This window comes from Sciurus carolinensis, chromosome 3, assembly GCF_902686445.1.
Source record: "Sciurus carolinensis chromosome 3, mSciCar1.2, whole genome shotgun sequence".
Taxonomy (NCBI): Eukaryota; Metazoa; Chordata; class Mammalia; order Rodentia; family Sciuridae; genus Sciurus; species Sciurus carolinensis.
The window spans coordinates 16,937,341-16,965,129 of NC_062215.1; the positions used below are offsets into that span (position 1 = coordinate 16,937,341).

Here is a 27,789-nt window from a genome sequence, read left to right on the forward strand (position 1 = left end):
CATTTTATTTTAAAATTATTCCACCAAAATTAGGAAACTGTAAAATGCCATGTTTCTAAAAGAAGATAAATAATTGTATAATACGTTATCACAATGGTTGATCTGAATGACTTATGAGAACCATACAAAAGTTATTTTTTATTGTTATGATTAAGTACTTATTTCTAATTTTATTGCACCAGTTTTGTTTTATTATTGACATTAATCAGTGGATTATGTTAAAGTTCATGTATTACTTGAATTTTTTAGTAGTAGGCATGTATATTCTAATTGGTAGTAGAAAAATAATTTTGTAGATTTTTATTACAAACAATACGGAATATAGCAGGAAAGATATACCCTTCTAATAGTTAAAGAATGTTAAATTGCCACATTTCTATCATAATTTTTCTGAGAAGTCAAATGTTACACTGTAAGTAGAGCTAAACTCCAACTTTTTATTTTCCTTTCCAGAGATAAGGACCCTGATCCTGAATTTGTTTTATATCAGTTCTATGTATGTTTTATACATTTATTACTTACCTATATTAGTAACAATCCTTGTTTTTTAGTTTTCATGTACTTTTTCCTTTCCACCATTGTTGATTGATGGTCATGTTGATACATGTAGCAATTAAATTGCCGAACAGTATTTTATTACATTCCTTTACTATTGGTGTATACCTATAATAGTATTTATCCCACCTCTTACCCCACATTGACTCCAGGACTTGAGCATTCTAGGCTAGCACTCTACTACTGAGCTACACTCCGTTCCCTATAATAGCATTCATACATACATACTTTTGTTTTTATGTGAATTTTCCATTCAGTATTGTCTTCTGAGATTTAGTCATGTTGATGTGTAGAGCTGAATATTTGTGTTTATTACTACAGGAAAAATTTTTAAAGAAATAAATTAGTTTATGTACTTTAGCAGAGTTGGATTGTAATTAATTTTTGGTTTATTACAAATTCTGTGGACCTATTTTCTCATGCAGATGTAAAGGTTAGATTCTCAGAAGCACAGTTTCATAATGGTTAAATATGTACATTTTCTACCTAGCCAGATATTTCCAAAATATTCTTCAAAAGTAATCATAACCACTTACAAGCAGTGTACAGATTGCTGTTTTCCATATCTTCATCAACCACTGAGTTTTATCAGAGTTTGAGTTTTTTCAGTCTAGGTTTAAAACAGCATCTCAATATTTTAACCAGATTCTAATAAGATTCAGCATGTTTGTATTGATCCTTTGAGTTTTTCTCATGTGAATTAAGATTGTCTCTTAATTCCAGCCTATTTCTGGAGTTCTATTATATATTCGGATTATTTGATCTTTAGTTATGTCTGTTACAGATATCCCATACCAACCAGTGGCTTACGTTTTAACTTTGTTAATTAAATCTTTTATTGTATATTGAAACTTAGGTCATGTTTTGTTTCTTATTTAAGAAATTCTTTCCTGCTCTTAAGTCCTAAAGATATTCTTTTGTGTTTTAAGTTGGCTGTACAGATAAAGCAATTTGAAAATCCAAACTTAGGGAATTATGTCATGAAGAAAGAAACTAATTTTACTTTTCTCATGTAAAGAACTAGCCATTTTAATCCCTTGTGTTGAAAAGCTCAGTCTAATTCGTTCAAATTCCACTTTGTTTTGAATGCCATATCTTTTATATATCCAGTTTTAGGTTTTCAGACTCTATTCTGTTCCATTGGTCTTTTGTCCATCTTATACTGCCTTGATTACCATAACTTTACAGTGAATCTTGATATCTGGTAATTTAAATTCATATCATGCTTTACTTTTCAGATGGTCCTTTTTTCTGTGTCAACTTTCAAATGCTTGTCAACTTGCATGAAGAACCCTGTAGAAAATTTCATGGGATATCTTTGAATTTATAGATTTATATGAAAATTGCCTTACTAAAAACATGTATATTGCCATTTGTATAGATCTTTATATCTTTCAGATTTTATTTATCTGTAAAGGTTTTTTCTGTAGTATTAGCTTTTGGTGAGTTTTGTATGAGTAGTGCTTTTAAAAAATATTTTTATGATGAATTTTTTACAGAAATTGTTCTTCATATATGTCTTAAAGTAGAAAAATTAAGGTAATTTTAGAGGAATTTTTTTAGGGTCAGGGTACATGAAGGCAGTTCCACTTAATTTTGGAAGTATCTACATGAAGGGTTTTATCCCACAGGTGTCCTTTGTATGGGTTATGTGTGTCCATCTTGGCTTTTTCTTGATAACAAGAGTTAGTCTATATAAGTGCCTTCATCTGATTTGGTGTAGATACTGCTGATACTCTTGGATTTCACTCAGTTTATTTCCTTTTAGGAGACGCAGGTCAGAATGGAGATGGGCTGCAGACCGAGCAGCTATTGTCAGCCGCTGGAACTGGCTTCAGGCTCATGTTTCTGACTTGGAATATCGAATTCGTCAGCAAACAGATATTTACAAACAGATTCGTGCTAATAAGGTAAGGGATCAGTATCTGATGTTTTTCAGCCAAATTAAAAACTACTGTTTTCCCTTTTCCTCTTATCCCCTCCCACCCTTTGAGTAACTTTTCACTATGTCAAGATAAAAGGTCTAATGATCTGATATTGCAGGCCTGATGTTGGATAGTATACTGGAGTAAACAAGGTTAGAATGTAATGTTTAATTGACGTGTGTTTAGAGGAGAACAATGTGGGTATCTGAGCAAACAGAAAACTCACCCCAAATAAAAAGCAGTATAATTAATGTAAGCCATTGACTGTCATATTCATTATGTTTATGGAAAAATGGTGATGTCTCTTGAGAATTTTCATCATCTTGGTTTTTTGATTAGCTGTTCCCTATTTTATTGTAAGCCTCTCTTGCTTGCTTGAGGAAAAAGTAGGGTTTGCCTAAACAATTGTAGAGGTAAATTTATACATTGATTATGAGTTTTATTTTCCTATATTTCCCTGTCTGTGAAGGACTGATAAAAGCTACCTTACATCTTTTATTTTTGATAGTGACACTACATAGATTTTTGTCTTGAGAAGTCAGCTTAGGAGAAAGCTTTCTGCTCAGTTTGAATTTGACTTGAAAAGAAATTTGCACAGGAAACGGATCCATTCAACAAATATTAAGTGTTTACTGTGTAGCATCAGTTTTCTCTCTGGAAGGGTCACAGTGGTTAAAAAAAAAAATTCTACTTTCAGGGAGCTTTACATTCTTGCAAAGTGTCTTTTTTTTGTTCTTAGTTTGATGTGGTTTAGCTTCACAACTGATAGCTGGGTCTCAATAAGGTCTACTCCTAAAAATGTGTTTCATCCTTAATGCTTGTCATAGTTTTAAGAAAACTGCTTACTGTGAATAGTATGGGTTAAATTAATTAATAGGCCTAAAGTTAAAGGATGGTCAAATGAAAAGATGAACAAAGTGATGACAGTATAAGTTCTGTAACTTTCTCTCTCTATTCTTTTAAACATTTATGTTAAAAATTCCACTGGACTATTCTAGTTTTTTCCCTCCCCATGTTGAGTTTATGTATACATCTCCGATAGATCTTTAGAGCATATTAAAACTGACATAGTCCAAAGGGCTCACTTTTTAATAATTTGTTCCCTCAGGAAAGAGAACAGATTAAATCATGACTAACTTTAACAAATTTGCTAGAAGATCTGTGGGTGTGTTGGTGTACATTTGTAATCAGTGACTTGGGAACCTGAGACCAGGAGGATTGTAAGTTTGAGGTCAGCCTCAGCACTTGATGAGGATCTAAGCAACTCAGCAAGACCCTTTCTCAAAATAGAAAAGGACTAGAAATGTAGCCTAGTAGTAAAGTGCCTCTAGGTTCAATCCCTGGCACTGTCCCGTCCCCACACCCCCCCCCCCCCAAAAAAAAATTTTTAGAACAAAACTAAAAATTCTAGATGTGATCAATATTTTGCTTTTCTTAGTTCATCTTCACAAAGGAAAAATTTAAGCATGATTTATAGAATGTGAACTGGAATGGTGACTAAGAATAGCCAGGAGATAAATGGATATTACCCATCCTGAGGAAAAAACAGTCTTTCTGTGTCAGGGACGCCTCTTCAGTGTCTGTTTCTAGGCTATTTTAGCCAGTAGTTAAGTGGGAATTTCTATATATATGAGGACTAGAGTCTCTTGGTTGCAACTGAGATTAGCATAGCATTCATATTTGTTGCTTCACCTGTTTTATATACATTTATACATAGATACATGTATGTGCTTTTATATATGTGTATGTATTTTGTTTTATTAGTTTTCCTTTTAATATAACTACCAGATTGCTAGGCCCATTGGTGCTACTCAGGAGGCTGAGGCCCGTGGTTTGCAAATTTGAAGCGAGCCTGAGCAGCTAAGTGAGACCCTGTCTCAAAATAAAAAGAGCCGAGGATGTATTTCAGTGGTAGAGCACTTGATTGAGATCCTGGGATCAATCCCCAGTACTCCTATCAATCAATGAGTTTATCATATTTCATAGAATGTAAGGTGCACCATTATTTTATGTACCACTGAGAGATTATTTCAGTTAAACTAGGGCATAACAGCAATTGCAAGATGCATCTTGATACAAGATGTCGATGTGTGAAAAAGTATGGTTTAGTTAGAGAATTGATGAAAGACTATCAATTAATAGGAAACTTGGAAGTTATATAGAAGTATGAGAGATATGTCTAGATATGTCTATATAACCCCCACATTCCCTAACAAACTCAAAATTAACCCAGTACAAAACATTTTTTATATATTCCATTGTTTTTCTCCGAAGCACATAAATACTTTAAGCAGTTTTGTTATATTTCCCATCACTTTTTAGAAAATATTAACTATGTTTTTCTACCTTTCCTTGTTGATTATGTAAATTACGCTTTTTATTTATGTTATAAGGCATGCCATTTTAAACATGTTTACTTCAGTCAATGATCATGAACACTTTTATGTTCTTGCTGCTCACTTCAGAGAAAAGTGCTTTGGCAGTTTGTGTTAGTTTACAGACTTGGTAGCTATGTGTGAAAAGGTAATTTAACTTCACTCTTGGCTCCTGCTCTATTCTTTAGCTCATGACTTGGTAATGTCAGAGCAATTGGGAGAAACTTTCAAAAACTCTTAAGATATTTCCCAGTATCTGGAAAATAATTATTTTAGAGTTTTGTGTATATATTGATTACTCAGGGCATAATATTTTAAAGAAACGCCAGACTTAGTAATATTTTATTCTTATTCTGACTTGGCTACCAGTTAGTTATATAACCTTGTCATATAAAGTCACTTAACATTTATGAGCCTCAGATTCTTGGTTATAAAGTATGTCCTTCTAGATAATCTTTTATAAAACATTTTATCTGCAGTTTAAATAGTGTCTATTACAAACTTCTGACAATAACATTAGAATGAGAATCCCAGTAAGTAATATGTCAAGAAAACTCAAAACTATCAAATCATTATATTGTTTAAATATTGGTGATTAGATCATTTGTTCACATCATTAAATAATTTGTTTTTTTCAGCTAAATCTGTTAGTTTCCTAGGCTGCCATACAAAGTATCACAAACTGGATGACTTAAAACAGAAATTTATTCTCTTTTAGTTCTTAAGGTCAGTAGTCTAAAACCAAGGTGTCCTCAGGTTCGTGCTCCTTCTGAAGGTTCTAGGGAAGAATCTTGCCTCTTCCAAAGTTCTGGTGGTGGCTGACAGTCCTTGATTGCTTTGGACACAGCTAGTTGTTGCCTTTGCCTCCACATGAACATTGTTTCTTTGCATATCTATGTCCAAATTTTCTTCTTAAAAATACACCAGTTACAGTGTGTTTAGGGCCCACACTAAAAGGCCCATCATAACTTGATTACATCCGCAGAGACCCTGCTTCCAAATAAGGTCGTATTATTAGTTCTTGGTGGACATAAATTTTGAGGGAATACTTCAACCCAGCCTAACACATAAGCAATGGAATTTCCTCAGTGATATATTACGGTGGAGTTTTCTTTCTTTTTTTTTTTTAACCTAGACTATGATAATAGAAACCTTTGAGCACCTATGCTATGTGCCAAACACTGTGCTATAAGCATTTTGTTGTTATCCACAGTTTTAAAGATAAACAAATGAATGTTTAGAGTTCAGGTAGTTTCTGCATGGTCCGAAGTGCATCATCCAAGTGAATGCAAAACTGAGGTTTGAGTAGGCCCTAGAATTTTTGCTCAAGTTAGTGGTCACCTTTAAGTGCTTTGTTACATTTCAGGTTATTGAAATGAGAGGGTTTTTTCCTCTGTGATTAGTAGAGTGAATGGTGTTCCCATTTTGCTCCAAGATTTACCATAGTTACCTAAATTGTACAGGTCTTTTCATAGACAAATCAAGGTTTGATGATCAGGTGTCCAGTTATAAATTTGTCTTGTGGATGGGAGAGGGGTGGGACAGTGGGGCTTTTGCTTTTTAAGGCTTTATTGTGTTAATTTTAAAAGATGTTTGAGGAGGTACTTGAGAACCACTGCTAGATTATTCTAAGATCCATTTTCTGTGCTATCAAAGATTAGACATTACCAGCTGGCTACGGTGGTGCACACCTGTAATACCAGCAGCTCAGGAGACTGAGAGAGGAGGATCACAAGTTCATGACTAGCCTCAGCAACTTAGCAACACCCTGTCTCAAAATTAAAAGAGCTGGGATGTTGTTCAGTGGTTAAATGCCCCTGGGTGAAATCTCTGGTCCCACCCACCCACCCCCCCCCAAAAAAAAAGGTATTTCCTTCTAGGCTGATGGTATTTAGAGTCCCTTTTGGGAATAATGATTCCTGTTGCTTTCTAGAGAAACAGTGCAATTTCTAGGAACTCCTTTGTTCTTTACTCCGGTCTATGGTATTGTTTTAATTTTCTTTTTTGATCCACTTATCTTTTAAAAAAAAAAAAATGCTCCCATGACAGAGAAAGGAAAACTATGTATGTACCTTCAGTGTATACTGAATAAGTCCATCCGTGTATGTTTGTTTAATGTTCACAGTTAATCTTACAGTTCAGAGGCTACAGTAAGAGAGCTAAATTTAACATCTATTTGATTCCAAAGTGTTTTCTTCCTAACCTAATTTGCTCTCGTGTCCTTTTCTCAGGAACATATATTTTGAAATTCACAAACCTGTTAATAAAAAAAGAGGAGAAAAACATGGAGGAAGCTGTTTCTGATACTAAAGTAGATTTCTTTTTCTTTCCAATATTCTTCTCCATCCACATCTAATACATTATCAGTTTTCATCCCTTCTTCTGACTGACCTGTGAAATTCCACATCAGTTGCTAAGGATGGAAATGTTGTTGAGGATAAGAGGTGGAAAAGCACTGAAATCTCTGGATAGAAAAATGCTGATTAGCAGGAGCTTATACCCTGTCTTCAAATTGTATAAAGGAGTTAAGTTTCCCATATTATCAGGGTTATAAAGCAATGTGGAAAGCTGTGTCTTGTCCAGGTAACCCAGGATGGTTCTTAAGAAACTCATCTGCGAGTACTATTTTGGCTTTTTCTTTTCTTTTGTTTTGTTTGTTGTTGTTTTTGTTTAAAGACTGCTTCTGCAGTTGTGACCTTACAAATTTCATTGGTCCTTGTATAAAGCAGAAGAACTCACCTGTTGGGAGTTCTGTAGGGCTGGGCAGGCCACACATGATCCTGTTTCTGACTCAAAGGGCAGGAGTGAAGAATAGGGAGACACTCTTGGCCTTTAATTTTGTCCTTTGCCAGGTGCTATCTGTTTCAGAGTACATTAACCCTAGAGAGTCTGTTGCCACTCATACTGATGGCCATAGCCATTTCTCATTGACCTAATGAAAACCAGAATGCTATGGAAGCCCAAGTTTGGGTTGACTAGACAGGATGGAGTGGAACTTTATTAAATTTTCTTAACTGGATAATAATCTTTCTTTACATGGCTATTAAACATGAATAATCCTTTTCCCAAACAATTTAATGGTGGAATATAACAACTTGTTTACAGAAAAGAACATAAAATATTAAATATACAGTTTAATGAAATATTGAATATTTTGGGAAATTTCAAGTAAATCTCCTTAAAGCCTTGCTTCCATCAACCTCTTTAGCTAGGCTCTGCTGCTTTTCTACTCTGATGTCACATTCTCTAAACTTGTAGTATAACACTGTTATTGTAATGCTTTGCCTACTTGTTTACTCAAGACTAGATAATAAGTTTCTTATGGTAAAATCTGTCTTTTAAATTTTCTTAGAGTTTTCACACTACCCTGCACATGGTAGCCATTCAGTAAATGCTACCTGCATGAATGAATTTTAGCTATTTAGATGCTTTATGTTTGTTCATCCTCTCTTCAGCTATTTTTATCTGCTTTGGTATGAGGTAAGGTATAAATTAAATATTTTATGTGAAAGATTGCATCAGTGTGGCAACTAACATTAATACATTGTGAGCAAATACTTGAAAATACTGATTTAATTAAGACTAATGTGTATTCAAAAGAACTCTGTACCAGAAGATTAAGGAGAAAGTTGCAGAGGCCAGAAACCTTGTCAGGTTCTCTTACTGCCTTCCCAGTCTACAAACACATTTGCATGTATGGTTGATTCTCTTGTCAAATATATACCCAGCGTCCATCCACTTCAATCCAAACAACTGTTCTCTGGTTTTGTTTGTCCTCCACTCTCTGTGTTAGCACAGTCAGTAGATTGATCCTTTTAAGCTATAATTCAAATCATTTTTTCCTTTTGCTTAAACTCTCCAGTGACTTCCCATCTGAGATTAAAAGCTCAGGTACTTAATTATAAGACCCTGGAAGATCTCTCTTACTTCTCTGACTTTAGTTTCCACAAACTCCACTCAGTTTATTCCAGCCACATCCATTTCTTACCATTCTTCGAATCAAGTTTACCCCAATCTTAACTTTTGCTTTGACTTTTCCTCTAGATACCTGTAAACTTGGTTTTCATATTTTTGTCATCTACTTGGTCAAATATCACCTTCATGGTGTGGTTTACTGTGGCTGCCTAATAGGAAATAGTACCCACTTCTTAACCTCTAGGTCTCTCTTTTTACCTTTTAACACCTTCCATATTGTTTGTCTTTGCCCCCAGTATTAGAATAATGTAAGCACTTTGAGCAATGGCTTAGGGGAGATAGAGGGAGAAGTCTCAATCTTCTATATCCCCAGCCCCTAAAAATTGTTGATGAATGGATAAATGATTGACTTAAATGAATACAAAAAGATGTGAACAGATGATATTTTGTCATTCTTGTGCACAGCGAAGGAAACAATAGTGAAGAAACAACCTATAGTGTGTGAGAAAATATTGGCAAGCTGTTTGGTTAACAAGAGTTAACAATACAATATATAAGGAATTCAAGCAAAAACCCCACCCCAGAAAAAAAATCCAGTTAAAAAAATGAACAAAATGGATAGACATTTCTCAAAAGAAGATATACAAAAGACCAACAACTTGTATCATTGCAACAGTTAGAATGGCTCTTATCGAAAAGATAAGAACTTGCTGGGTGCAGTGATAAACACCTGTAATTCCAGTTTCTCAGGAGGCTGAGGCAGGAGGATCACAAGTTTAAAGCCAGGCTCTAAGCAACTTAGCAAGACCTTTCCTAGAATAAAAAGGAATGGGGATTGTGGCTCAGTGGCTAAATGCCCCTGGGTTCAATCACAGGTACCTTAACAGAACAAAACAAAAAAGAGTAATACTGGCAAGGATACAGAGATAGGGGAACTTTCATGCTCTGGTGGGGGGAATGTAAATTCATAACAGGTTTTATGGAAAACAGTATGGAGGTTCCTCTAAAAACTAGAGTTATAACTGTCATATGACCTGGAAACCCTACTTTTTCCTCTCTTATGTTCTACTTCCTCAACCTCTAAATTTGAGGGGACAGTAATGTTACTGAAGTTGTGGTCCATAATATGTCTTACTCATACACCCCCCACTGAACTGGGATTTGAACCCACAAGTGCTGTACCACTGAGCTACACTCAGAGCCCCTTTTAAATTTTGAGACAGGTCTCCCTAAATTGTCTGTGCTGGCCTTAAACCTGTCTAAAATAAACATTGCATCTTTTTGCATCTCCTATTTCAAAAAAATTTTTTTAGTTGAAAAGGATACCAGGGATGGGTCAATGTGGTTCAGTGTCCTGGGGAACTCAAACTGATATAGTAAAAATCTTTAACACCTTTTAAAAAAAAAATCTATTTTAGTCTTTTTTCTGAGGGATTCTGCTGGAGAACCGTGACCGATCAGGTCTAGAAGTCTAGTATTCTTTCTTACTACTTTTCACACATTACTGGAGATTAAACTTAGGCCATGGCACATGCTAGGCAAATGCTCTATTACTGAGCTACATCACCATCACATTTAAAATTCTTTTTTTTTTTTTTTTTTTTAATATACAGTGTCTTACTCAAGTTGCCTAGGCTGTCCTTGAACCTAAAATCCTCCTGCCTCAGCCTCCCAAATAGATGGGATTACAGAAATGTGCCACCCCACCTTGCTGAAAAGAGGTTTTATTTTGTTTGTAATGTGGAATATTTGATTCTGTCCCAGAGATTACGAGTAGATTTGATGATGAACCTGACCATATGTAGTTTGATATATTCCCCAGGTGACTCTAATAGAAAGTTTCTATTAAGAGCTGTTTTCCTTTCCTTTTTCCTTTTTTCTTTCCTTCCTTCTTTCTTTTTTTTTTTTTTTCTTTTTTTGGCACTAGGGATTGAAAGCAGAGGTGCTTGACCACTGAGCCACATCTGCCCCTTTTTATTTTGAGAAAGGGTCTCGCTAAATTGCTGAGGCAGGCTTTGAACTCCCAAAGATCCTGCCTCAGCCTCCTAAACTGCTGGGATTGCGGGTATGCACCACCAAGCCAATCTCTAATAAGAGCTTCTTAATCTGGTTGGATCTACTCAGTATTTCTTGGGATGAATGTAATACTTGAATTTGAAATTGTCAAGCAGGAACTTACTCTGAGGTATTATTTATGCTGATGAAAAACAGGTGCCTCTGGGGCATTTTTAAAGACATTTTTGGTTTCTAATTGCAGGGACTCACTCTTCCTCTTTTATTTCACTTCATTATTCTCCAATATAGTTGTTTGAGCTCATAGTTTTCAGTAGTAGAACATTTAGTGTGGTAATCCTTCAGCCACATTTGTGATCAAGTTAACTAGAAACACTGCATTGCTTATGTTGATCCAGTAGAGTCTGGTTGGTAATATGTATAAAATGCTGGAAAATGCCGAAAAATGCCATGGTCTGAATAGAAGATGCTGAATAACTGACATGCCATGTAAATCAGAACATTGAGGTGGAATAGTGGGGAAGCCTTTGTCTGCTGCTTTACTGAATACCCTGCTGCTGCTAGGCTTTTTCATCATTAAGAAGCAAATTTTCAGCAAGTATTCCAATAAAATTGACACAAGCGCATTAAAGTAGGTTGAAAATCAACATAGAGCTTTTATTTTTATCAAAACTCTAAAAAACATGTTAAAGTTACCATTAGTTGTATATTTGTTGCTATATCGATGATTTTTTTTTTTTTTTTTGACACCACTAGGGATTGAACCCAAGGCCATTTTACCCCTGAGCTACATCCCTAGCACTTGTATTTTACTTTTCAAAAAGTCTCACTAAGTTGTCAAGTTTAGCCTTCCTTGATTTTGCCCTTCCTCCTGCCTCAGTCTCCCAGTACTGGGAATAGGGGCATGTACCACCATGTCCCACTCAATTAAAGTGCTTTAGGTATTCCGTAAATGGTACAATGGGACATAATGACTCAAATAACTCTTTGGGAGCCAGGCAGCCTACATGCCTGTCCAGTGGCTTTAGAGACTGAGACAGGAAAATCAAAAGTTTGAGACCAGCCTCAGCAATGTTATGAGACACTCTGTATTAGAGTAAAAATCAAAAGACCGGGGTCTGTACCTCATTGGCTGAGTGCCCTGGGTTTGGTCAAAAACAAAAAACTGTTCCTACTGGTGTAGTTTGTTTCTAAACAACAGAATAAGAGAAGAGACTTCTGATAAACCAGTCTCCTGCTTCTAACCCTTTTGGTATTAATTCCTAAATTTGTTATTTATTTCAATCACTTAATGCCGTTTATCTCCTCTCTGTCCCACAGGGGTTGATTGTTCTTGGGGAGGCACCTCCACCAGAACATACGGCAGACTTACTGCTTCCACTTAGTTCTGAGGTGAAGACAGATCATGGGACTGATAAATTGGTAAGTATAAAACATAGAAAAGGGGACATGAGTGAGAATTCAGGGTGTAACTTTAGCACATAGTTTTTATCATCTAGTTAGAATACTTGAATTGGCTGAAAGAAGGAAACTATCCCCCTTGTATCGCTTAGGGGCATATTGAGATCTGAATTTCTAAATTGGGCAACAGGATCCCTCTTACTGTCCCTCTTACTTAGCTGACCTTAGAATTTAAAAGTAGCTCCTTACCCTCAAGAAACCACAGCCAGAGCAAATAACGAAATTTTGGAGTGTTGTTTGGAATCGGTAGACCTGACTGTAGTCCTGACGCTTTGAGAGGTAAGGTAAACCTTTCTGGCTCACTATTATATATATAACTTTTTCGTTAAAATGTTGAACTAGAGGTTAAACTCACAAAAATGTTGAAAATGCTCCCTGTGGTTGGTTCTTATTTTATAATGAGGATAAAACTGTCATTTTCTATAATCTTTCTTAGAACTTAGATCAAATCTCCCTCTTTCATTCTTTCTCTTTCCCTATTATACTTTTTTTCTGAATTCCAGGAGCATTCACTTATTTATTATACTTTCTTATTCTCCCTACAAGCTAACTGGCTTTTATGAATATTATCATTTCTTGATACAAACTGAATAACCGAGTTTGAAATTCCAATAATTATTCATTTTGATTATGCTTCCTGGTAGTAAGCAGTATTGGTTCTTTAAATTGGGGGTTATTAGCCAGTCTCCTTATATCTGCATCTCAATAAAGCTTGTTACCTTTTCTATTTTTCATTGTTAGCAAGAACTCATACAATATAATGAAAACTAACTTTCCTTTGAGAAAGATCATGGAGATGTTTGGGTTTTAAAAAGCTCTTTCACCCAGTTTTGACTGCCTGCTGCTGTTGCTATGGTTAAATATAACATTAAGAGATTGAGAGTTCTTAACTGGAGAGTAGTTTTGAATAAATTAAAGAGCAGAATGCCAAATTACGCCACTGTTCAGGTCTGTAATGTGAGTTAATTATATGCTATCCAATAGAATTTTTTTAAATGACTTATGAAACTGTTTAGTGATTGCTCTAGCCAAGGTAAATATTGCTAAGTGAGAGAAGAAACATGGTAAATTGGGAGATCAGCTCATGATAATAAGAGACACAGAAAACTTGAGGCATATTTGATCGGGGATAAGTTCTTTATAAACATGTATATATGTACAGTATTTAGGAATTCAAGAATTTGGGAATGATTTCTTAAAGGCACATTTTTCACTCACTGCAGCAGTTTTGAAGAATAGGTTATAAGAAGTCTCTCACTGTGTTGATTCTTATTTATTTATTTATTTTCAAAAACAAGCTACCGGTGATTCAAAGATAATTTATACACAGTAACATGTATTCACACACATAAAACTTCTTAGGGACCTTTCACTAGCCCCCATTCACTTACATGTATGTATCCTGTGTGTTTGTTTGATTTTTAAGATTCTCGAAGGTCAAGACTATCTTTTTCTTGTTTGCTGTATTAGTTTTTACAATGTACAACAAAATACTTTTAGGTCTGACTTAAATAAATAATCTTGAAAATGACTTAATAAGAATGTTTCGTCACTATTTTGTCTTCAAGGAGATAATATGCCTCCCTCCTCCAAATTTCTTGTCAGTTTCTACCCTGTGTTAACATATGCATGTTTTCTGATAAATCTTTAGAAGATGTTGGAGTTAAAAAGCAATGCCTTTCCATTGTTTATTGTATTAGCAGAATAAGCTGCAGAGCATATATTTCTTAGAAAAGCCATTAAGCAATCAAGTTACTTTACTGTGTATCACAGTGGTGCAGGCCTATAATCCTGGCAGCTCTGTAGTTCCAGTGACTCTGGAGACTGAGACAGAAGGATCCCAAATTTGAGGCCATCCTTGGCAATTTAGTGCTCCCTAGTGTCAACATAAAAAATAGTTCAGTGGTAGAGAGTTCCAGGTGTGTTCAATCCCTGGTACTGCCAAAATTTTTAAGTTTACCATTTTTTCAGTGCCAGATATTTGCAAAGCTATGCCCAATGTCAGTTGCCAGGCAAAAATATTCACTGTAGGAAGGCAGTGTTTAACCTACCCTTTTTCTTATCTAGCTTTGTTTTACAAATTTTTGACTTATATCTTGTCCTCGATTTTTGCCTTGAGAAATCTTATGTCACACTTAGCAGAGTCGCTTATAAATTTCCATGCTCACATTTAATCATCCTGTTTTATTTCCCAGAAAATTCATTTGAAGGCTTATGGTTTAAAAATAATGATGTCATACGTTATTTTTGTTGTGTTTATTTTTGTATTCTCATTTCTGAATCTCACTGGAATTAACAAGAACAACAAAACGGAAGTACTTTTAGAACTACCAAAATATAGAAGTTGTTAGACATCATTCTCAATGAAATATATAGTGATTGAATGAATCATGGAGGTAGCAAAGCTGGTAATGGTATCTAGATACCAGATACTGATTTATTTTGTTTGTGTTGTCATTGAAAGGGAGAGTGCTAGAATAATAATATTCAATAGCATTTTTAAAAATTTAATATTCTATAGAAAAATCTTAACTTTTGGTGTCATGTCTTTAATAAAATGCAAATCAATTTTTACTTGTCAGTGTTCTGTAATAAACATCCAACTTAAAGTATCTGTTCCCTGATCAGTTATAAATAGTAAATAAAACAAAGTATGGGCTTGTTGAATAATGTTCCAGTGTTACACTGAAAGAACACATTGCCAGTCTTTTTGCCTTCTTTACAAATTGAATGATTGTTTTCTTGACAGACTCAATACATGTATGCTTGGGTCTTGGACACAGTACAGATATTACTGAAACTAAGTTGCTCCAGAGGGCCCCAGATTGTCATCAAAAACATTAGTGACAGGTGAGCCTCTTGAGCCATGGAACAAAAGAAAAAATACTCCTTGAGATAGGAAGGTGGTTTTTTTTTTTTTTTTTTTTTTGGGTGCTGGGGATCGAACCCAGGGCCTTGTGCTTATAAGGCAAGCACTCTACCAACTGAGCTATCTCCCCAGCCCCAGGAAGGTGGTTTTGTGTTGGGAGAAGAAAGATCTAATGAGGAACTCCTAAGAAATCCCTCTTTCCCCTTCTGGGGGTTTGCTCAATCTTGCCACTCAAAGGCAGTTGGAAAGGTAAGACTCTTTGAAGAGATACAGTGAAGGCCTATGGCTTTGTAGCTGCCCATAAAGTCTTCTATGTACAGATACATAGCTGATGTGAAGTAAGGCTGTTTTTGTACAAAGAAGGTGTGCTCCTGGAAAGAGTTCAAGAAGCTGTTCAGAGTTGTTCTCTAGTGTTCAGAAACATGCCCTTTATCTTTCCCTCCTCCTTCACTCCCTTGAATAGCAGACCATTTTCACCCGTGTAGGAAAAAGTAGTGAATGACCAGAGAACTAACTTGAAACATGTATGTTAATACTAAGTGAAGAAAATACTTTAAAATTTACTCAAGACATTCATCAAAATTTCAGACAAAAAGTATTTTAAGGAAGAAGTGAGGGCTTTTGGTCCATGTATCACAGGTTTTCTAGTATTCCACCAGAGATCCACAGTATCATTAACTTGTGTATTGTTGGAGGATGAAATTCAGAACTGACCAATAGGTAGAATTTGAGGGAGAACGTAGTGGCAAAGAGGGAGCTATAGGCGATGGAGCAGGACTCAAGTCTACAATCTGTATATATCCCTTCAAATCTTGATGTAACCTTGGAACTTCCCACGTTCAGGTCAGATTTTTTTATGTGTCCTACTAGAAAGTAACAGTTGGAAGACTGAAAGAATTGAACAGAGATGGTATTCATTACTCACTGTGGTGATCACAGATTTTGAAGTTTGCAGTCCACTGAGATTTGGCAAGTGTGTTGGACTTAACATTGAAAGCATGGGGTGCTCACACTTGTGAGTTAAAGAATGTCTCACCAGACAGTGATTCACTGTACGATTAAGGAGAAAACCAAAGTGAAGTAGGCTTCAGTATGTTTCTCTGAATGCAGAACTACCAGTTCCACAAAACCAAGATGACCAATTAGAAAAACATTAGCATTCTTCAGAGAAAGTGAATTGAATCCAGAGTCTCTACAATGTCATATACAATGTCTTTACAACAAAAATTGTTATACCTAGGAATAAACAGTAAAGTATGATCCTTAATTATGAGGAAAAAAGAGAGAAAAGAACTGAAAATTTTAAGAAAAAAAATGCTTTTTTTATATGAAAAAAATCAAAACAATCTTTGGAGACTAGTATACATGAGAACTATTTTGTAGTCAGAGCTATGGCAATCAGAGGGGAAGACAGTCTTAAAAGTAGCCAGAGGAAAAAGGTGAATTCCACATAATACAACATTGATGCTTGTGATAGGTGATGTCTCATGAGTTAAAATGGAGGCCCCAAAATAATGAAATTAGATAAGATGCTGGGAGAGGGAGGCTCTGTGGCAGGATAAATGAAAAGTTCAAATTCCTTAAGAGAAATTACCAAAAGTTTCAAGAAGTGCAGTCATCCCTTGTCATGCCCAGGGCATTGATACCAGAATCACTCCCCACATATGCCAAGATCCTGAGGTGCTCTAGTCCCTTCTGTAAAATGGCATAGTATTTGCATATAACCTGCACGTTCTCCTATATACTTCAATCTCCAGATATTAAGTAACCTCTGGATTATGTTTAACATCTAAGACAATGTAAATAATTGGTATGCTGTACTGTTTAGGTAATAATGACCAGAAGAGAGTCTGTGCATATCAGCACAGACGTGTTTTTTTCTGAATACTGTTTTACACTGCCATGTAGTACACAGAGAGTAATGACACTGAACGTCTTTTCATGTGGTTATTACACATTTATATGTCTTTTTCTGGCAAAACATCAGTTCAAATATTTGTCTCAGTTTTTAAGAATTTTTTAAAATTGTTGATGGGCCTTTATTTATTTATGTATTTATTTGTAATGCTGAGAATCAAACCCAGTGCCTCACACATGCTAGTCAAGCACTCTACCATTGACCTAAAACCCCAGCCCCCTATTCTCATTTTTGAATTGGTTTATTTGTGGAATTCTTCAATGTTTTAGAAGTTCTACAAGTTTTGGATTTCAGTCTCTAATCAGACGTGTGATTTGCAAATGTTTTCTCTCATTCTGTAGGTTGCCTGTTTACTTTGTGAAATAGTGTTTTGTTTTGTTTTTGGTGCACAAAATTTTAAAATTTTCATGAAATTCAGTTTCTTTTTTCTTTTTTTGATATCTCTGGTGTCCTAACAAGAAATCAGATCTGGGGTTGTGACTCAGTGGTAGAGCACTTGCGTAGCATATGTGAGGCACTGGGTTCAGTTCTCAGCACTGCATGTAAGTAAACAAAGGTCTATCAACACCTAATAAAAATATTTTAAAAAAGAAATAAAGAAACCATTGTCAGGGCTCAGGATGTAGTTCAGTGGTAGAGTGCTTGCTTAGCACATGTGAGACCCTGGGTTCAGTCCTCAGCACCACATAAAGATAAATAAAATAAAGGTATTGTGTTCATCTACAAGATCATTGCCAAATCATGTATATTACAGGTTTTATTTTGTTTTCTTCTTGGAATTTTATAGTTTTAGGTGTCAACTTTTAAGTTTTTGATCCATTTTGAGTTAATTTTTGCACAGTTTTAGAAGAGTCCACCTTCATTCTTTTTACACTTGGATATCCAGTTTTCTTAGCACTGTGGTGGGGGATGTGTTTTAAATTTGCTAAGTTCACCCAAGAGACCATAAGATCCAAGACTTGTCTTTCCTTTCTTTCCTTTTTTCCCTCCCTCCCTACACCTCCTTTCTTTCTTTCTCTTTCTTTCTTTCTCTCTCTTTCTTTCTTTCTTTCTTTCTTTCTTTCTTTCTTTCTTTCTTTCTTTTTCTTTCTCTCTCTCTCTCTCTTTCTCCTCTCTTCTTTCTTTCTCTTTCTCTCTCTTTTTCTTCTTTCTCTTTCTTCTTCTTTTTCTTTCTTTCTTTCTCTCTCTCTCTCTTCTTTCTCTCTCCTTTCTTTCTCTTTCTTTTTCTTTCTTTCTCTTTTTCTTTCTCTCTCTCTTTCTTTCTCTTTCTCTCTCTCTCTCTCTTTCTCTTTATTTTTCTTTCTTTCTCTCTTTCTCTTCTTTCTCTTTCTCTCTTCTTTCTCTCTTACTCTCTCTCTTTCTCTCTCTCTCTCTTTCTTTCTTTCTTTCTTTCTGATGGACATAATGCCTTTATTTTTATGTGGTTCTGAGGATCAAACCCAGTGCCTCACACATGCTAGGTGAGCTCATTACCAAAGAGCCACAACCCCAGCCCCCAGGGTTTTTCTTTGTTAGATTTTTTAATTACTGATTCAATCTTCTTACAAGTTTTAGATTTATTCAGATATTCTATTTCTTTGAATTAGAGTTGGTAGATTTTATACTTCTGGGAATTTGTCCATTTTATCCAATTGGTTGGTGTGTAATTATTCATAATAGTCTTGTAATCCTTTAAGTTTTTGTAGAATCAGTAGTAATATCCCCATTTTCATTCATGACTTTTTAGTAATTTGAATTTTCTGTTTTTCTTCATCTTCCTAGATAAAGGCTTGTTGGTTTTTATTGATCTTTTCAAATAGTCACCTTTAGGTTTCATTGTTTTGTTTTTTTCTCAGTCATCTTTATTATTTTGTTCTGCTAGCTTTGGATTTGGACTTAATTTTCTGGGTTCTGTATGTGTAAAGTTAAGATCTTGTTTTTTAATGTTAAGTATTCGTAGTAGTAAATTTTCCTCATAGCATTTAACACTTTTTAACTACTTCCTGTAAGTTTTGGAATGTTAAGTTTTGTGGGGTTTTTTTTGTTTGGTTTTTGTATTTTGGGTAGTGCTTGGAATTGAGCCTAGGGCTTCACACAAGTGCAAGCCAGGCAAGTGCTCCACAGGTAGGGAATTTTGTGTGTGTGGGTGTAGCATTAGGGGTTGAACTCAGGGACACTCTACCACTGAGTTATATCCCCAGGTCTCCTCCACCTCTTATAGCAGGGTCTTGTTAAGTTGCTGAGGCTGGCCGCCCTCTCGTGATTCTCCTGCCTCAGCCTCCAAGTATTTGTGATTATGAGTGTGTGACACCATGCTTGGCTTCCATTACTGATTTCTAATTTTATCCAGTTATTTGAGGAAACTACTTTTATGATCTCTTTAAAAATCTATTAAAATGGGTGCACACGTATAATCCCAACAGCTAGGGAGGCTGAGGCAGGAGAATGACAAGTTCAAGGCCAGTCCGGCAACTTAGCAGGGCCCTAAGCAGCTTAGCATACCCTGTCTCAAAAATAAAAAAATTCAAGGGCCTGGGGATGTAGCTTCATACTAGAGCATATGCCTAGCAAATGTGAGGCCCTCAATTCGATCCCCAGTAACAAATACAATATATACTGAGATTTAGGTTGTCACCTCACATATAATCTATCACAGAAAATGTCCCATGTACATGTGAAGAATGTGTGTGCTGCTCTTATTGGGTCAAGTGTTCTATATGTCTGCCAGATTTATGTGACTTATTGTATCAAGTCATCTGTTTGCTTACTTGTCTTCTGTCTGGTTACCCATTCATTATTAAGAGTGGATATTGAAGTCTACTTGATTGTAGAATTATTTCTACCTTCAGTTCTGTCAGATTTTTCTTCATATATTTTGATCTTCTGTCATTAGATTCTGTCGGACATTGAATAAGAAAATTTTAAAAAAACAGTCTTCATTTTAATGAATTCTCAGGCTTGGGAATATCTTTTTGTCTTTGTGTGTGTGTAGTATATATGTATATACATATGAAGTCTTATTAAACTTTTTAAGTAAGAATGTTGAACTTTATAAATCTTTATCCTGCAATAAACATTTAAATGAGACATAGCAAATAAATATTTTGCTTAAACTGTGGTTGAATATTTTACACAGTCTAGTAGTCAAGTTCACATATAATACTTAATGAAATCTCTTAAGTATGGAAATCTGGTGCTGCCCTCTTCATTTATGTAGTCTGCTTTTTCTTGGAGTATATGTAGGGAAAATGACGTTTTTCTGAAAGCAGTAAAAATTGGTATGACTCTGTTTGAAATAGCATGATGAGTGTGTAATATATTGTTCATTCTTATTCTAAAATAGAAAACCTCTTTAAACCCTAACTCTCCTCCTTTTCCTCTCAGAATTCTCTAGAAATTTTGAACCTCATTCTTGTTTGTGATAGTATTTTTCAATGAGTTCATTATTTTGTTTGCTTTGAGATTTCCACATATATTTTTTTTTATTGCTCTCTTCTTTAGCTCCAAACAGCATTGAGGTATGGGGTTTTGCTTTGTTTTATTTTAATCAGGTAGCTCCTAAGTATTACTGTGGGATGATATTCAAGTTATTTGAGTTGGTGGTAGTACATTACCTCAGTGGGGTGTTCTTTCCCAGTTTTGTATGTTTGGGGTAGGCTCATTAAATACCATGTGAAGTTTCTGAAGTTGCTTTCCCATGAAATTCTGTTACTGTGTATAATGTTTTAAAATAGCGTTAATGCTGTTTCATAAGCGTATTAATGTGGTCCTTCTGCTCTTAAGCAGAAATATTAATGTATTTGATTCTTCAGCTGCTTGCCTTGATGTGCAGTGAATTACTTTTTTCATATGTTGCCCTCTGTGGTTCTTTGTGTGGCTTTGTTCATACTTCCTTAGGGTTGTTGATAATAATTTAAGATGTATAATGTACTGTTAACAGTGTTTACCTATAATAAATTTGGTAAAAGCTTCCTGTTGTTCTGGGCTCTGCATGTTATGTCTAAAGACCGTCTCCCAACAGGCTAGGTGTGGTGATGGATGCCTATAAGCTACTCAGGAAGCTGAGATGGGATCATAAATGTGGAGAACAACAGGCATATGAAACAAGGGATTAAAGGAGGAAGAATTTTTATTTTATCTATGCATTTTTGAGTATTATGGACTTGCCGAAGGATGGATTAGGGAATGGTAATGGGACCTGATATTATCAGGGAACTGCAAATAACTTATATGATGAGTTGTTGGATGTTTTGACTCATTTATAATGGATTTTGTATTTATCTTAAAACATAAACTTTATCCTGTAACTGACAACAAAATGTAGACTGGTAGCGGATTTATGTATGAATGAAATATACTTTGGTAATTCTGGATCATTGTTTCCTTTGTTCTTTTCAGTGAATTCCTGAGTAGCTGGAACTACAGGTGCTTGTCACCACATCCAACTTGATACTTTCAAAATTGATTTTTAGACTTAAGACATGTCCAAGGTAGTACACAGCCACATACTCTTTACCCAGCTTCCTCTAAAGTTAACGTTTTGCCATAATAACCATTGTACAGTTAAAAAGATCAGGAAATTAACACTGATAAAATACTAGACATTTTATTAGAATTTCACTAGTTTTTTCACTAACGTTGTTTTTGTTTATCCAGAACCTCACATTGTATTTAGTTGTCATATCTTTTAATCTTTGAAGTGTCCTCCAGTCCATGAGTGTTTCTCAGCTTTTATCTTTCATGACCTTGACTTAAGATGACTGGTCAGTTAATTTTGTGTGTTCCTCAAATTGGAGTTGCCTGGTGTCTTCTCAGTTTTAGAGATAATGCATTTTCACAGAATATTACAGAAGTGATACTAAGCTCTTCAGAGAATTGTATCAGAGGTTTTATGGTGTTGATGTGTCTTTGTACTGACGATGATACATTTGTTCACTTGGTTAAGATAGTACTTACTTTACCTGTTTGTGGTCATACATGCTTGTAATCCTGTAACACAGGAGGCTGAAACCAGTCTCAGAAACTTAAAAAATATAAAGAACTTTCTCAAAATAAAAAATAAAAGGTCTGGGGATGTGACCAGTGATAAGCACCTTTGGATTCAATTCCAAGTACCAAAAAAAACAAAAATCCTGCTAGATTATTGCTCCCCCTGTAAAGTTACTGTTTTTGCCTTCATAATGAATGACTGTCTCTCGGGAAATATCTCTCTGTGCAAATACGTCACCCACAATTTTATCATCTACTAAATGGCTTTTTCCTACAGTGATTATTGCTAAGTTGTTTACTGGTAGTTTTTCTGTTTTGGGGTTTTTGATTTTTTACATTTATTAACTATAATTCTGTTAGGAAGAGCTGTCCTTTCTCCCCATTTATTCATTCAATCAGTTGTTTAGTTCAGAATGGATCTGTGCATACTAATGTTGTTCTGTGGGTTATAATCTGTTACTATTATTCATTTTATTCCAGTTGTGTCTATTGTCAGCATTGGGAGCTCCTTTAGATGTATTCTGTGTCCTTTCAGCATGTTCCCTTCATCTTTTGAGTTATTTACTTTCTGGTACTAGAAGATGTACCAGGCTCTTCTTATCGTTTGCCCACTCAATCCTCGGCTCTTTTGGAGAGCAGTGTTAAGAACCAAGATCTGGGTACTAGTTGTACTTTGCTACTTATGTCATTGCTGCTAGAATTTCTCAACAGAAAAAGCTAAGAAATGTGTGAATGTTTATATATCCATTCATACATCTCATATTTATCTACACATTTGTGTATTAAAATCACGAGTTCATAGCAGTCCAACAGTCTCCCCCACTCCCTTATAATCACCAGTTCAGTTCCAGTACATATAATTTCATAATTGCCATCTCTTACCTCTATGAGAAGTAAGTTTAACTAGAGTATAATATTTGTGTACAGTGTTAGCTCTGCCAGATACAGTCTGAAAACACTTTTTCTGAGTTTGGTTCTTTTTACTTGGTTGATGCTGTTTCATAGGAATGGTTGGGTTCACGTGTAGCTGCAGAATTCAGTTTTAGTCTCATGCTCACACAGAAAATAGTTGATTTGGGTTTTTTTTGTTTGTGTAAAAGTACTATAGTTCTAAAAGATACACAGAAAAGTATTCCTATTTTTCTGTTTCCATTGTTCCTGTTTTTACATCTTGTTCTCAGTAGGTAAACAATTTCATTAGTGTTTGGATTATTATTATTGTATTTCTTAGGCACAAATGAGCAGAGACATGTATATTATTTTTCACTCATTGGTAAGTATTTCTTTTAAAAAGACTAGATTTGAAATTGGTGAGTGACTTTTGATTTTGTTTAGCAGAAACATTGCTTCTGTAGCTATTGACAAGTATCATTATTACTTATTATTATTTGTTGTCAGTTTCTTTTTGTAAGGTGAGCCTTGTACTTTTTCCTTACTCATCCTACTTTATAGAAGTAGTGGGAAAAAGAACTGAACTATTAAGTGAAGTACTGATGTTTTTTCCTCAGAGGAAAGGCATGCTAAAAATGCAAACTGTTGGTGTTTTTTATTAGTCCAGGATTTATTCTTTGAACCATTTTTCTTTTCCTTGAAGGTTTGCAGTCACCAGGATTGATGAGTGGTGCCTAGGCCTGACAAGGGTTTTGGGATAGATATTAAATAGAAAATACTGGATCCACAGTATTAAATACTGACTAAGTAATAGGGCTTTAGATAAATAAGTTGAATAACAAAGATTTGTAAGACCATGATTTCAATTGCTATATTTCTTCAGATTGTAGGTGCATGTTTTCAGCAATGTTAGTAAATATAAATCTTAGGTTCAGACCACTGGACTTGTGTTGAAATAAAAAAATAATAATTATTCTTTTATCGTCAACCTACAGACATAAGAAAATGAGTCACATGGTCCTATTTTACATAAGGAGAAATTGAAGCCTAAAAAGTAACTTTGTGAAAGTCAAATTTTCAGAACCATGCACTTCAAGTTTAGTAAAATTATCTGGCCATAGTGCTGGTTTATGGAAATGATCTGTATGTTGTATGTAGGCCAATAATATCTTTGTGATTTTTTTTTTTTTTAAGCAAAACTTTATTGAACATCGTTGAGATGGGGTTCTTAAAATATGGAATAATTCCTACAGTCACCAATTTATTTTAAACCAGGCATAAAAGTTAAATTTGTATCACCTGTTTAGCATTTTCATTTTGATAATGTTTATTAGAAAGGAAATAACTAACCAAAACCCAACTGTTAAATTTTCTAGCCAAACAAATCAGTGCGTTTAAAACAAAATGGTATTTCAAGCAGTTGTGACGTGGCGTTAATTGAATAACAAAGTAAAAACTCACGCACACTTATCTTGCTGGTAGAGTTTAATTTTATTTTGCTTTTTTATTGTGCATAATTTTTAAGTGTGAGCCTCTTTGTTTTTACCCCTTTACTTTCTTTGTTTGGTAAAACAAATCTAGTGGATGCTGGTTCTCAGGTCCCACAGAAACATACCCTTCATAAAACTTTTAATCTATTTTTTCTTCAAGGGCTTTGTTACACTTAATTGGTCTGGCTAACAGGGTGAAGTGATGAATCAGACAGATGCTTGCTTTATATGAATAAGAAAATGTCGTTGCTGAGTTAATCATTTTATGCCATACACCTGATCCTTTGAATCAAGAAAAATGTTTAGTAACCCTCCTCTGACTCTTTAAGATTATACCAAAAGGTAATACCTTGGGCCCAGCTTTGAAGAGAAGGGGATTATAGAAAGCATTTTACCTATCACTTTAGCTTTTCTGCTCTTCTTTCTAACTGTGGGATGCAAAAACCCTTTAGATTTCTGATGGAAGCTTCTATTGATAACCCCTATTTTCTGTTCAGGGTACATGGGTTCTTTCATCCTTTTCTCATTTTCCTATTGGAGGTGGGTAAGATAACTGAGTCATGCTTTAATTTTCCAAAAACACATAATGATGTGAACTATTGCAGTAGTTACTGATTAAGCCTAAATTATATGTGGATTAACATTTCTTAAGTGTTCATGTTTGCAGCCTCTTAAGTCATCAGGATAGGGAGTGTTCACTTTGTCTCCTATGAATGTATTTAAAAGCTCTAAGTAAAATTACGTGTTTATGAGTTGAGTTTTTCTTTTTCTAAATGGAATACTGAGATTGGGGTTAATATTTTAAACCCTTTTGCATTTGAGAATGTGTGACCCTACTTGATCAAATCCTATGCTTTTGAGTCTTAGATTGATTACAGGATTTCCTTCTGAATATCCAGTGCTTCCTTGTGATTGGGGTCTTGGTAAAGGTCCTCTCAGATGTTTATGGTTTTGATATGTGTGCTTCTATATCCCTTTTTTGGGGGAGGGGGGATGCCAGGGTACCAGGGATTAAACTCAAGGGACACTTGGTCACTGAGCCACATTCCCAACCCTGTTTGTATTTTATTTAGATACAGGGTCTCATTGAGTTGCTTAGCGCCTCACTTTTGCTGAGGTTGACTTTGAACTCATGATCCTCCTGCCTCAAACTCGCAAGCCCCTGGGATTGCAGGCATGTACCACCTCTCCTGGCTGTTTCTGTATTCTTAACAACATTTCTGTGCTAAATAATATTTGCCTGTTGGCTTCAATTTTGACTGGTGGGTGATTACTCTCAGATAATGTAGGTTTCTCTATGAAAAAATCATTAAAAATCACATTAAAGATCAGTGGCATTTAAATGTATTTCTTTTTTTTTTTTTTTTTTTTTTTTTTTTTTTTTGGGTGCTGGGGATCGAACCCAGGGCCTTGTGCTTGCAAGGCAAGCACTCTACCAACTGAGCTATCTCCCCAACCCCTTAAATGTATTTCTATAGACATGAAAAATAAGACTGTGTAGTAGTAGTTAGCTATGAGTGATAACATTACTGGTATTACTTAATTGATTCTTCTGTAGAAAGATAAATTTGTTTTGAGATTAGATTTTGTTAAAGAATGGAAGGTGCCATTTTATCCTGGCAGGTATCCTTGCAGTCAAATCTCTATACTCCTTTAAAAAAAAAAAAAAAATCTGAAATGGAGGTTCAACCTTGTAGAATATGTAGGTATGTAAATCAGGCTTCTATCACAATTTAATGCTAAAAGCTATATTTAAGTAAATTTAAAACTAATGGGCATTCTTCATATTGGGGCATACCAGCAAAAAATTGATAATCACAGCATTTTTGTGTTACATTATTTGTAGTCTTTTGTTATGCTACAGTATTTGTTCATTCTTTACGAGGTTTCTTCTGAGCAGTAAATCCACATTAGCATTCAGGAGGTTATTTAGTTTATCTTTTTTTTTTTTTTTTTTTTTAAACCTTTGTTTTTATGTGGTTCTGAGCAGAGCCTCACACATGCTAGGCAAATACTCTGCCACTGAATTATAACCCCACCCTTGGTTTTTGTTTGTTTTTGTTTTTAATATATTTTTTAGTTGTTGATGGACCTTCTTTAAAAATTATTTATTTTTTTGTGGTGCTGAGGATCAAACCCAGGGCCTTATACATGCCAGTGTGCCACCACTGAGCCACAATCCCAGCCCCCCACCCGTTAAAAAAAATATATGTATACACACACACACACACACACACACACACACAATTATAAGAAAAATTTTGGTTCCATTAGATCACTTTTGTCAATATGTGTATGCATATGTTTTTAGTCACTACAACTATGTTAAAAATATTTTGCATTTATCCTGTTTCCTAAAACAATTTCTGTATTTCTGCATAATTTTTTTTCTTCAAATACCCTCTGGCATGAGAAAAAATATCTTTTATGATTCTTTTTAACATTTTGATTTGGGACACCAAAATCACAATTTGTAATAATTTGTAATCTCAGGTATTGAACATTTAGGTTATTGATATTATTGCAGTGACAGTCTTTGTAAATGCAGTTTTTAGGGATGTTTTGTGAGTTACTTCTTTAGGATAGAGTTTTAAGATTGTTCAAAATATTTTGTCAGAAGATATGAATAACTTTGTAGTTTTTGCTGTTTAATACATGTTGGTGTCCAAGGAAAATCAAAACAGTTTAAGGCAATGAATCTGTTTGCCAAAGTTACCATAATTTTGATAGCATTGACTAAAATAATTAAGATATTTGTGATACTTTAGTAGATGTTCAGGGTATCTAACAAGGAAAACATTTCCCCAGTGTTCACTCATTGTAGTATACTTTCAAAACTTGTCTGTTTATATACTTACCTTGAGCTGGCTTTGGGTTTATTTGTATTAAATCTTTTAAGTTATCTTTCTAATCTGTGTACTTACTTTATACTTATCCAGGATTGCTTTCAGATCTGTGGATTCTTTGGTATATTTTCTTGGGAGTGTTCAGAAATTGTTCAGTGATACTTAGAAGAAGGTTAAAAAAAAGAATTTCAACCTCGAAATACTGACCTTGCAATGCAAGGGTAGCAATTATAGGAAGGAGAACTTCAGAACATCCCAGAGCCAGATCAAATGTAAGGAGACAAAGACAACAACCTTTCTGAGATATTTCAGCAACCCCGAATCATTGGATAACTATGCTTGTGACTTTATTGCCTATACCTGAGAGACATCATATGATAACACTCAGAACTCCTTCTGATTTATTTTGAATATTGAAATTATAAACCTTTACATAATTCTTACCTCCCTTATTTCATCTAATACTCAAGCATATTTGGTTTGTACAGTCTGAAGCCAGTAATCTGTACATATACGTAGATACATACACACACAGTGCAGTTCTTGGAAATCAAGTTTCCACC

The 27,789-nt window shown here is 34.9% G+C and overlaps 1 protein-coding gene across 1 annotated transcript in view; it reads left to right on the forward strand.

The window, feature by feature from the left end:
• Kansl1 (KAT8 regulatory NSL complex subunit 1) overlaps positions 1–27,789 on the forward strand; it is a 153,734-nt gene that overhangs the window by 86,892 nt on the left and 39,053 nt on the right. The window contains 2 exon segments of the mRNA XM_047543677.1: positions 2,324–2,465; positions 12,104–12,205. Of these exon segments, the coding sequence (XP_047399633.1) occupies positions 2,324–2,465; positions 12,104–12,205 (244 nt within the window).